Genomic DNA, 13,526 nt, shown 5'->3' on the forward strand with positions numbered 1-13,526 from the left:
AGAGTCTAGGGCCAGATCTCATACTGTGTTTCAGGTTATGCTAAGGTTTTACATTGTATTCTGAGTGATATAAGAAGCCAAGTGAGGGTTTTAAGCAGAGGAATATGATTTTGCATATATTTTCAAAGGCTCATTCTGGCTGCTAGGTGTACCCTAACCTGGTTGATGATGGGGACACATGGATAAAAGATGAGAGACCACTTAAAAAACTCTTATACTTATGGGCTAGAGAGGATAGGGTCTTGGACTGGAGTGGGAATGGTGCAAAAAGGTTAGGTTTTAGATATACTTTTTACACATAGCCAGCAGGATTTGATAATGGCTTGCTATGAGATGTAAAAGGGGAGAATTCAAGGATGAGGTCAAGGTTTGTGGTTGGAAGAAAAGAAGAGCTGTTTACTTGATAGGGGACAACAAGGGAAGAAGCAGGCTGCAGTGTGGGTGAGGGACTCAAGGATTCAGTTTTGGATATGTTAGTCTGAGATGCCCACTAGTCATCTGAGTGAAAGTATCAAGAGGTAGTAAGAAATAGCAGTTTGGAGTTCAGGCTAGGGATCATGGCTGGAGGGCAAAGAATCAGTGTAAACAGAGTTCAGAGGTACTTCTCCATTTAGGAATTCAGAAGATGAGAATGGAAAAGAGGCTGAGGCTGGTGAAGTAGGAGGAAAATAAAAAATACCCTCAAAAGTCTTTGGGAAAAGGTGTTTCAGGAAAAAGGCCATGTTGAATTGTTTCAAATGCTGCTGACAGATCACAAAAGATGACTGGAAATTGGCCATTGGATTAACAAATTTATTTATTTTTGGCTGTGCTGGGTCCTCGTTGCTGTGCTGACTTTTCTTTAGCTGTGGAGCGCAGGAGCTACTCTAGCTGTGGTGTGTGGGTTTCTCATGATGTGGATCGTCTTGTTGTGCAGCACGGGTTCTAAGGCATGCAGGTTTCAGTAATTATGGCTCCCAGGCTCTAGAGAACAGGTGCCATAGTTGTGCATACAGGCTTAGTTGCTCCGAGGCATGTGGGATCCTTCCTGATTAGGGATAGAACCCGTGTCTCCTGCATTGGCCGGTGGATTCTTTACCCCTGAACCACCAGGGAAGCCCAAGAATAACTACTATTAGTTAAAGGCTTGCCACTTGCTAAGTATTATTCTAAGCATTTTATATACAATCCCTTATCTAGTCAATGTGACAGTCCTATTAATATATTTTAGATTAGAAAACTGAGGTTTGGAAACGTTAAATGACATTTTTATAGACTTGAAAACAGATGGGATTAACTCTACAACACCTGTTATAGAATTCAGTTTCATTGAATTGTGTTCCCTCAAAAAAGTTATGTTGAACTTCTAACTCCAAATGCTGCTTCAGAACATGACTATATTTGGAAACAGAGTCATTACAGATGTAATTAGTTAAGATGAGATCATTCTGGGCTACGGTTGGCCCTGGTGTCCTTATAACAAGATAGTGTATGGAGACAGGAAGAATGCTATGTGATGCCACAGGCAGTGACTGGAATGTTGCAGCTGCAAGGAAGGAATGGCAAGGTTTGCCAGCAAGTCACAGAAGCTAAGAAAGATTCCTTCAGATTTCAGAGGGAGTATGGCCCTGCCAACACTTTAAATGTGGAATTCTAGCCTCTCGAACTGAGAAAATAAATTTCTGAGGCTTTAAGTTTGTACCAGTTTGTGGTACTTTTGTTATGGGAGCCCTAAGTCCTAGGAAGTGAATACAACCACACATCACCTCCTACACTGAAAACACATATGTAAGTTGCATGTGTATCTGCTGATCGATCAGAATGAACCTCTGAAAAAAGAACTTGAGTTTGCCATTTTGCTTTATGAGATCCTGAAAAAAAAGTGAAAGTGTTAGTCTCTCAGTCATGTCCGACTCTTTTCGACCCCATGGACTGTAGCCCACGAGACTCTTCTGTATATAGAATCCTCCAGGCAAGAATATCAAAGTGGGCAGCCTGCATTGCAGGCAGATTCTTTACTGTCTGAGCCACCAGGGAAGTCCCTTATGAGATCCTAGTTAGCATTAAGATAATTTTAAAGATAACCATTTTTAGATGGTTAAACATCTAAACATCTTTACCCAAAACACCATATATTAATGCATTAAAATTGTACATCTTCATAAGGAAGATATCTATGAATTCTAGAATAATTTTTGCAGATTGAAGATAACTTACCCATAAGAACATTATGAATAATGCTGTTTTGTGATAACCTTGATAGATTTCCAAATTCTGTAGTTGTTTGTATAACTCCAGTATCTCTGAAATTATGATAATAATAGTAGATCCTATGTTTGTCCCATAGTAATAATTCTGGCATTGCTGAATGTAAGAAATATGGAATTAAAAAAGTGTCTATAGTGACATCTAATGCAAAGTCTTGGAATACCCATTTTATTGTATCTTCATTGTATATCACTAGGTAAATTGTTTTGGAGGTGTTACATATAATGCAGTAATTTAATAACAAGGCAAGTTCCAAAGGGTGTCCTGTATACTCAACATTGTGTATAGTCAGAGTAGCAGTTGGTGACATCTTTAGAAGTCCTTTTAGTTTTTCGGTAGTTAATATTTTAACAAATTTAAGAAGAGCATATCCAAGATAAACTTCATTTTCTGTCCAGATTGCCATGTTGCTTCTTCTTTCTTTATCCTGTGACAAAATAGAAAACAATTAGAATACCTTTGATTTTAGAGAAGGTGCTAACAATTCCTGTCTCCTATTTTGCAACATTTAAAAATAAAACACAGTAACTACCTACTAGGTTTAATTTGTACTGTATTTCTGAACAATATTTCAGACATAGAAGTTACACTGAAATCTATTACACATAGGTATAAAAATAAATTATTCCAATAATTTTATTCTTTTGTATACTTTTTCTATCAATAGAAATAATTAATTTAAATCCCCTTTTAAATCCTTAAAGAGCATTAGCCTTCTCTTTTCTTATGTATTTATCTACTCTGACCAAGAGTGTCCCTTAGACTTTGATGTTTACTAAGGTCAAGAAATAAGGATATTTCAAACGTTATTTTTGGAATTCCAACTTCCTTTGCTAAAGAGAAGAGAGAACTTAAAACCTGAGACAAATCAGTACTACCCTTTGATGGACACTGTAAGAGGGGAAAACCACCCAGAGTTGCTACGTCTGAGATTCAGTGGGTGTAATTTCATTTAGGGAGCCAAGTACCCCCTTTACCCTGTCTCCCCTCCCCCAACTGGTTCTAATTCTTAAAGATTTTTACTTAAAATGGAAGTTCTATGTCCATGACAATCAACAGAGTCTTTTGTGCATATCTTGTCTCCCCAAATAAAGAAATTTGTACATTTATTTAATGTACAAATATTTAGTCTATACTCAAACAGTATGTAGAAAGAAATTGAACTGATAATTAAAAAAAAGAGAGAGAGAGACCATTTGGGGTAAAAAGACATTTTACCAAATGAAGATTCAATTTAAAACCTAGAACTTCTGTTGCTGAAAATGAGTGCAAAACAATTCTCAAGAAGGAAATAGATTAGAAACAAAATGATGAGCCCTTTATAGAAAAGACTCAGTTATTCTCACTATTCTTGGCAGAGGGAGGGGAATGGGAATTGGTCATAAACATAATAGATGGGAACTCCAGTGAGCCCCAGCCATGTAATGAGATTATACCTACCCAAAACTCTTTCCTATAGATCTTCACTTGGGTATAGTAAGCCAAGGTCTTGGGGCAAGGCAGGAAAGTGGAACAATCCCTCTGATGCATTCATGGCCTCTCCCAAATATAAAGCAGTAACCTTCTAAGGACAGGGAGGGGACAGGCACCAGGGCAACAAAGTTGAGAGACATCTGTCAGCATTCTGGATGCTCTGTTACCGTATACAGGAAGTGGATAAGAGAGCTAAGACAAGCTCTCCTCTGAGATATACACGGTCTTCACTGAGAGTAAAAAGCAGTCGCCATGCAAGGATTAGGGGCAGGGAAGCAGAAGAGAGAGAAATCTTCTAAGGCAAGAAAATCCTGGGGCTGATGAGAAAGGAAAGAGAAATCCTCAGTGATTAAAAAAAAAAAAGGTTGGCAGCAGAGACAGCTCTCTTAGGATTTGGAAAGCTGGTGACTCAGTTACAAAGTATGAAGAGATCTCTGGAATCTCGTCAGTGCTGAGACTCCAGGCACAGCAAAAAAGAAAACTGCTATGATGAAACACTGAAAATCTAGTGGAAAGACAAGCAAGAATTCAGAGATGGGGAATTACAGCTAAAATATGTAGATGATTTAAAAAAAACAAAACCAGAATAGGGGACTTCCCTGGTGGTTCAGTGGTTAAGAATCCACTTGCCAATGCAAGGCACATAGATCCTGTCCCTGGCTCGGGAAGATCCCACATGCTGCAGAGCAACTAAGCCTGTGTGCCATAACTACTGAGCCTGCGTGCTGCAACTACTGAAGCCCACATACCTAGAGCTGTGCTCTGCATCAACAGAAGCCACTTCAATGAGAAGCCTGAGCTCTGCAAATACAGAGCAGCCCCTGCTCACCACAACTAGAGAAAGCCCACATGCAGCAACTAAGACCCAGTGCAGCCAAAAATAAATTAAAAAGAAAAAAACAAAACAGAACGGAAATGCTAGAAATTAAAGATATGATACCAGGAATAAAGAAATTACTAGATGGATTTAAGAGTTAACTGAGAATAGCAAGAATAAAAGAGCAGTGACTTTGATGACAGGTTAATAGCATGTATCCTAACTGAAATACAAAAAAAAAAAAAAATCAGGACATCTGCCCATATTAAACAGTCTCATATATATGTTTCTGGAATCCTAGAAGAGGAAAAAGAGACTGGTGCAGAAGAAGTGTTTGAAGAAATAATGCTTAAGAACATCCAAAAATTAATGAAAGACATAATCCCAGAAATCCAAGAAGCTCAACTGAACCTCAAACAGGATAAATACAAAGGAAATTACACGTAAGCACATAATAAAAATGCTGAAAACCAAAGATAAAATGAAGGATTTAAACAAGTAAAAAAGACACATTATGTACTTGAGAATGACTGGAATAATGGCTCACTTCTTAACAAAAATGATGAAAGCCATAAGATAACCAAATGTCTTTGTAAATTGCTTTAAAAACAACTGAAAAACAACAAAACCTACCTATCATTATATAATTCTGTATTTGGTGGAAATGAAGGCAAAAAATAAAGACACTTCCTGTTCTGTTCTGTTCTGTTCAGTCGCTAAGTCGTGTCTGACTCTTTGTGACCCCCTGGGCAGCAGCATGCCAGGCTTCCCTGTCCTTCACCATCTCTTGGAGTTTACTCCAATTCATGTCCATTGAGTCGGCGATGCCATCCAACCATCTCATCCTCTGTTGTCCCCTTCTCCTCCTGACTTCAATCTTTCTCAGCATCAGGGTCTTTTCCAATGAGTCAGCTCTTCACATCAGGTGGCCAAAGTATTGGAGTTTCAGCTTCAATATCAGTCTTTTCAATGAATATTCAGGACTGATTTCCTTTAGGATGGACTGGTTGGATCTCCTTGCAGTCCAAGGGACTCTCAAGAGTCTTCTCCAACACCATAGTTCAAAAGCATCAATTGTTTGGAGCTCAGCTTTCTTTATAGTCCAATTCTCACATCCATACACAACTACTGGAAAAACCATAGCCTTGATTATATAGACCTTTGTTGGCAAAGTAATGTCTCTGCTTTTTAATATGCTGTCTAGGTTGGTCATAGCTTTTCTTCCCAGGAGTAAGCGTCTTTTAATTTCATGGCTGCAGTCACCATCTGCAGTGATTTTGGAGCCCAAGAAAATAAAGTCTGACACTGTTTCCATTGTTTCCCCATCTATTTGCCATGAAGTGATGGGACCAGATGCCATGATCTTCGTTTTCTGAATGTTGAGCTTTAAGCCAGCTTTTTCACTCTCTTTCCCTTTCATCAAGAGGCTTTTTAGTTCTTATTCACTTTCTGCCGTAAGAGTGGTGTCATCTGCATATCTGAGGTTATTGATATTTCTCCTGGCAATCTTGATTCCCGCTTGTGCTTCTTCCAGTCCAGCATTTCACATGATGTACTCTGCATATAAGTTAAATAAGCAGGGTGACAATATACAGCCTTGACATACTCCTTTCCCTATTTGGATGCAGTCTGTTGTTCCATGTCCAGCTCTAACTGTTTCTTCCTGACCTGTACACAAATTTCTCAAGAGGCAGGTCAGGTGGTCTGGTATTCCCATCTCTTGAAGAATTTTCCACTTTGTAAAGGCTTTGGCATAGTCAAAAAAGCAGAAATAGATGTTTTTCTGGAACTCTCTTGCTTTTTTGATGATCCAACAGATATTGGCAATTTGGTCTCTGGTTCCTCTGCCTTTTCTAAAACCAGCTTGAACATCTGAAAGTTCACAGTTCACATATTGTTGAAGCCTGGCTTGGAGAATTTTGAGCATTACTTTACTAATGTGTGAGATGACTGCAATTGTGAGGTAGTTTGAGCATTCTTTGGCATTGCCTTTCTTTGGGATTGGAATGAAAACTGACCTTGTCCAGTCCTATGGCCACTGCTGAGTGTCCCCAATTTGTTGGCATATTACGTGCAGCACTTTCACAGCATCATCTTTTAGGATTTGAAATAGCTCAACTAGAATTCCATCACCTCCACTAGCTTTGTTTGTAGTGATGGTTCCTAAGGCCCACTTGATGTCACATTTTAGGATGTCTGGTTCTAGGTGAATGATCACACCATCATGATTATCTGGGTCCTGAAGATCTTTTTTGTATAATTCTGTGTATTCTTGCCACCTCTTCTTAATATCTTCTGCTTCTGTTAGGTCCATACCATTTCTTTCCTTTATTGTGCCCATCTTTGCATGAAATATTTCCTTCGTGTCTCTAATTTTCTTGAAGAGATGTCTAGTCTTTGCCATTCCATTGTTTTCCTCCATTTCTTTGCATTTATCACTGAGGCAGGCTTTCTTATCTCTCCTTGCTGTTCTTTGGAACTCTGAATTTAGTTGGGTATACCTTTCATTTTCTCCTTTGCCTTTCACTCCTCTTCTTTTCACAGGTGTTTGTAAGGCCTCCTCAGACAGCCATTTTGCGTTTTTGCATTTCTTTTTCTTGAGGATGGTCTTGATTGCTGGCTCCTGTAGAATGTCATGAACCTCCATCCATAGTTCTTCAGGCACTCTGTCTATCAGGTCTAGTCCCTTGAATCTATTTGTCACTTCCACTGTATGATCATAAGGTATTTGATTTAGGTCATAACTGAATGGTCTAGTGGTTTTCCTTACTTTCTTCAATTTAAGTCTGAATTTGGCAATAAGGAGTTTATGATCTGAGCCAGTCAGCTCCTGGTCTTGTTTTTGCTGACTGTATAGCGCTTCTCCATCTTTGGCTGCAAAGAATATAATCAATCTGATTTCAGTGTTGACCATCTGGTGATGTCCATGTGTAGAGTCTTCTCTTATGTTGTTGGAAGAGGGTGTTTGCTATGACCAGTGCATTCTTTTGGCAAAACTCTATTAGCCTTTGCCCTACTTCATTCTGTACTCCAAGGCCAAATGTGCCTGTTACTCCAGGTATTTCTTGACGTGTACTTTTGCATTCCAGTCCCTTGTAAGGAAAAGGATATCTTTTTTTTTGGTGTTAGTTCTAGAAGGTCTTGTAGGTCTTCATAGAACCATTCAACTTCAGCTTCTTCAGCATTACTAGTCAGGGCATAGACTTGGATTACTGTGATATCGAATGGTTTGACTTGGAAACGAACAGAGATCATTCTGTCGTTTTGGAGATTGCATTCAAGTACTGCATTTGGACTCTTTTGTTGACTATGATGGCTACTCCATTTCTTCTAAGGTATTCTTGCCAACAGTAGTAGATATAATGGTCACCTGAGTTAAATTCACCCATTCCAGTCCATTTTAGTTCGCTGATCCCTAAAATGTCAACATTCATTCTTGTCATCTCCTGTTTGACCACTTCCAGTTTGCCTTGATTCATGGACCTAACATTCCGGGTTCCTTTGCAATATTGCTCTTTATAGCATTGAACTTTACTTCCATCACCAGTCATATCAACAACTGGGTGTTGTTTTTGGTTTGGCTCCATCTCTTCATTCCTTTTGGAGTTATTTCTCCACTAATCTTCAGTAGCATATTAGGCATCTACTGAACTGGGGAGTTCATCTTTCAGTGTCCTATCTTTTTGCCTTTTCATACTGTTCATGTTGATAAGCTTAGGAAGAATTCAAAACTTTTAAAATATTCTGCATTCCAACCAAGATCTACATTTTTAGTGGCATTTATTTCTAGATTTTTTTTGTTCCATACTGATAGAATCAGCTTCTTAATTTCTATGAAAGCCAATAGGATTTTAATTGAAGTGCTGCTTTTCTCAAGAATTCTCACTGTAACAAAATTGCATTTTTTCCACCTATGAACAAAATACATTTTCATACATTTCAACCTATGATACATTTTACATGTCTTTTACTTTACTCAATGATATTTGTAGTTTTAAAGTGTATATATTTGCATGTCTTTTATCAGGTTTATTCCTGAGTATTTAATATTTTAAATTCTATTTAAACAGTATTTTTTTAAATTTCTTTATTTCTTTTTTTATTTATTATTTTTATTTTACTTTACAATACTATATTGGTTTTGCCATACATTGACATGAATCTGCCACGGGTGTACATGAGTTCCCAATCCTGAACCTCCCTCCCACCTCTCTCCCCATATCATCTCTCTGGGTCATCCCAGTGCACCGGCCCCAAGCATCCTGTATCCTGTATCGAACCTAGACTGGCGATTTGTTTCTTACATGATAGTATACATATTTCAATGCCATTCTCCCAAATCATCCCACCCTCTCCTTCTCCCACAGAGTCCAAAAGTCTGTTCTATACATCTGTGTCTCTTTTGCTGTCTTGTATACAGGGTTATCATTACCATTTTTCTAAATTCCATATATATGTATTAGTAAACTGTATTGGTATTTTTCTTTCTGGCTTACTTCACTCTGTATAATCGGCTCCAGTTTCATCCACTTCATTAGAACGGATTCAAATATATTCCTTTTAATGGCTGAGTAATACTCCACTGTGTATATGTACCACAGTTTTCTTATCCATTCGTCTGCTGATGGACATCTAGGTTGCTTCCATGTCCTGGCTATTATAAACAGTGCTGTGATGAACATTGGGGTACATGTGTCTCTTTCAATTCTGGTTTCCTCGGTGTGTATGCCCAGTAGTGGGATTGCTGGGTCATAAGGCAGTTCTATTTCCAGTTTTCTAAGGAATTGCCACACTGTTCTCCATAGTGGCTGTACTAGTTTGCATTCCCACCAACAGTGTAAGAGGGTTCCCTTTTCTCCAAACCCTCTCCAGTATTTATTGCTTGAGGACTTTTGGATCACAGTCATTCTGACTGGTGTGAAATGGTATCTCACTGTGGTCTTGATTTGCATTCCTCTGATAATGAGTGATGCTGAGCATCTTTTCATGTGTTTGTTAGCCATCTGTATGTCTTCTTTGGAGAAATGTCTATTTAGTTCTTTGGCCCGTTTTTTGATTGGGTCGTTTATTTTTCTGGAATTGAGCTGCATAAGTTGCTTGTATATTTTTGAGATTAGTTGTTTGTCAGTTGTTTCATTTGCTATTATTTTCTCCCATTCAGAAGGCTGTCTTTTCACCTTGCCTATAATTTCCTTTGTTGTGCAGAAGCTTTTAATTTTAATTAGGTCCCATTTGTTTATTTTTGCTTTTATTTCCAGGATTCTGGGAGGTGGATTATAGAGGATCCTGCTGTGATTTATGTCAGAGAGTGTTTTGCCTATGTTCTCCTCTAGGAGTTTTATGGTTTCTGGTCTTGAGTTTAGATCTTTAATCCATTTTGAGTTTATTTAGGTGTATGGTGTTAGAAAGTGATCTAGTTTCATTCTTTTACAAGTGGTTGACCAGTTTTCCCAGCACTACTTGTTAAAAGATTGTCTTTAATCCATTGTATATTCTTGCTTCCTTTGTTGAAGATAAGGTGTCCATAGGTGCATAAATTTATCTCTGGGCTTTCTATTTTGTTCCATGGATCTTTATTTCTGTCTTTGTGCTGGTACCATACTGTTTTGATGACTGTGGTTTTGTAGTATAGCCTGAAGTGAGGCAGGTTGATTCCTCCAGTTCCATTCTTCTTTCTCAAGATTGTTTTGACTATTCGAGGTTTCTTGTATTTCCATACAAATTGTGAAATTATTTGTTCTCAGTTCAGTTCAGTCACTCAGTCATGTCCGACTCTTTGTGACCCCATGAATTGCAGCACGCCAGGCCTCCCTGTCCATCACCAGCTCCCAGAGTTCACTCAGACTCATGTCCATCGAGTCCCTGATGCCATCCAGCCATCTCATCCTCTGTCGTTCTCTTCTCCTCCAGCCCCCAATCCCTCCCAGCATCAGAGTCTTTTCCAATGAGTCAACTCTTCGCATGAGGTGGCCAAAGTACTGGAATTTCAGCTTTAGCATCATTCCTTCCAAAGAAATCCCAGGGTTGATCTCCTTCAGAATGGACTGGTTGGATCTCCTTGCAGTCCAAGGGACTCTCAAGAGTCTTCTCCAACACCACAGTTCAAAAGCATCAATTCTTCGGCGCTCAGCCTTCTTCACAGTCCAACTCTCACATCCATACATGACCACAGGAAAAACCATAGCCTTGACTAGACGGACCTTAGTCGGCAAAGTAATGTCTCTGCTTTTGAATATACTATCTAGTCATAACTTTTCTTCCAAGGAGTAAGCATCTTTTAATTTCATGGCTGCAATCACCATCTGTAGTGATTTTGGAGCCCCCAAAAATAAAGTCGGACACTGTTTCTACTGTTTCCCCATCTATTTCCCATGAACTGATGGGACCGGATGCCATGATCTTCGTTTTCTGAATGTTGAGCTTTAAGCCAACTTTTTCGCTCTCCTCTTTCACTTTCATCAAGAAGCTTTTTAGTTCCTCTTCACTTTCTGCCATAAGGGTGGTGTCATCTGCATATCTGAGGTTATTGATATTTCTCCCGGCAATCTTGATTCCAGCTTCTGTTTCTTCCAGTCCAGCATTTCTCATGATGTACTCTGCATAGAAGTTAAATAAGCAGGGTGACAATATACAGCCTTGACGTACTCCTTTTCCTATTTGGAACCAGTCTGTTGTTCCATGTCCAGTTCTAACTGTTGCTTCCTGACCTGCATACAGATTTCTCAAGAGGCAGGTTAGATGGTCTGGTATTCCCATCTCTTTCAGAATTTTCCACAGTTTATTGTGATCCACACAGTCAAAGGACTTGGCATAGTCAATAAAGCAGAAATAGATGTCTTTCTGGAACTCTCTTGCTTTTTCCATTAGCTCTGTGAAAAATACTGCTGGTAGCTTGATAGGGATTACATTGAATCTGTAGATTGCTTTGGGAAGTATACTCATTTTCACTATATTGATTCTTCTGATCCATGAACATGGTATATTTCTCCATCTATTAGTGTCCTCTTTGATTTCTTTCACCAGTGTTTTATAGTTTTCTATATATAGGTCTTTAGTTTCTTTAGGTAGATATATTCCTAAGTACTTTATTCTTTTCATTGCAATGGTGAATGGAATTGTTTCCTTAATTTCTTTTTCTACTTTCTCATTGCTAGTGTATAGGAATGCAAGGGATTTCTGTGTGTTGATTTTATATCCTGCAACTTTACTATATTCATTGATTAGCTCTAGTAATTTTCTGGTGGAGTCTTTAGGGTTTTCGATGTAGAGGATCATGTCATCTGCAAACAGTGAGAGTTTTACTTCTTCTTTTCCAATTTGGATTCCTTTTATTTCTGATTGTTCATTTATATGTTTGTATCTTTCATATACAAAATTAAATTGCTATATAAATATGCAGTTGATTTTTTTATATTGATCTTAACATACTGCAACCTGGTAAACACACTTATTAGCCCTGTAACTTAAAAAAAATAGATTTCATAATCTTTTCTATATTTAAAGGTGTTTGAATAAAGACAGTCTCCTTTTCAATACAGACTCCTTTTATTCACTTCTTAACTCATTGCACCTGCTAGAACTGTCAATACAATGTTGAATAGATGTGGTGTCGGCACACATTCTCACCTTGTTCCTTATTTTAAGCAAGAAATGGAAGAAAGGAACAAAGGAACAAATGGTGTTAATAAAAAATGAACTCCAAATGGTAAGTTTAACCAGGAACAGCATTTTTACATCAAATCTGAGCAGAGTAAATAACAGTCTCTTACCACTGGACAATGTTAGCTTAAGGTTTCTCATAAATGTTCTGTGTTAGGTTGAGGAAGTTCTCTTTTATTCTTAATCTGCTGATTTTTAAAATCAATTGTGTATACTACATTTTGTCAAATGCTTTTATATGTACCTATTGAGATGATCATATGGGTTTTTAAAATTATTTTCTAATAAGGTGAATTATGTTGATTGATTTTCTATTGCAAGTCACTCTTTTATTCCTAAGTTAAACCCACTTGCTCATGATGTATTTTCCTTTTTATATATTTTTAGATCTGGTTTACTAACACTTTGTTCATAGGTTTTAAATATTTGTTAGTAAGAGATATTGGTCTTCAGTTTTATATACTTGTCATGTGTTATTCTTGGTTGTGGTATCACATAATGCTAGCCTCGCTGCATAAATCAGGAAGTATCCTCCTTGTTCAGTTTTCTGAAAGATTTTAGAAATTGTGGCATTTATTTTAAAAATATATCATAGAATTCACTGGTGAAATACTCTTGGCATGAAGTTTTCTCTGTGGTAAGGTTTTTAAATAACAAATTCAATTTCTTTAATTGATATGGGGGTGTAGCTATTACATACGTCATCTTAGGGAAGCTCTGGTAGCTTGCATAAATTTGTTTTAACTTTGTATTCAGAGTTGTTTGACTTGGCCCCATTCTGAAACAGGATCACACCAGCCAAGAGGCCACCTGATCCATGCAGACAGCTACACAGAAACCCAGCCCTGTCCTCCAATGGGTTGCAGAAGCCCCATATCTGCTTGGCCACACAACCAACTGAGCAGAAAGCCTACCCTGCTCTCCAGTGGGCACACAGCCACCACCCAAAGGGCAGCCTCACAGCCAGCCTGGCCAGGTGCCAGCCTCACTGATCAGCATGCCCATTAGTCAGCCCCACCATCCATGTCAGGGGTACAACTAAAGAATATAGTTCTCGTAACTAAAGGGGTGTGCTGCTGGGCCTCACAGACTGCCTCCTATGTAAAGCTACTTTTACAAGTTCAGGAGACACAGCTGACCTATCTAACACATAGAAGTAAACAGTAAAGAACTGGGAAAATGAGGCAGATGATTATGTTCCAAATGAAGAAACAAGACAAAATCCCAGAAAAAGAATTTAACAAAGTGGAGAGAAGCAATATATCTGATAAAAAGATCAAGATAATGAACACAAAATGCTCAATGAATTTGGGAGAATGAATGAATATAG

General features: G+C 38.3%; 1 protein-coding gene across 1 annotated transcript in view; it reads right to left on the minus strand.

Annotated features, from left to right (window-relative positions):
- CATSPERE (catsper channel auxiliary subunit epsilon) overlaps positions 1 to 13,526 on the minus strand; it is a 147,554-nt gene that overhangs the window by 64,566 nt on the left and 69,462 nt on the right. The window contains exon 10 of the mRNA XM_068985726.1: positions 2,197 to 2,674. Coding sequence (XP_068841827.1) covers positions 2,197 to 2,674 — 478 coding nt within the window. The remainder of the gene's footprint in view (positions 1 to 2,196; positions 2,675 to 13,526) is intronic.

Source organism: Capricornis sumatraensis, chromosome 14, assembly GCF_032405125.1.
Source record: "Capricornis sumatraensis isolate serow.1 chromosome 14, serow.2, whole genome shotgun sequence".
In the NCBI taxonomy this organism is placed as follows: Eukaryota; Metazoa; Chordata; class Mammalia; order Artiodactyla; family Bovidae; genus Capricornis; species Capricornis sumatraensis.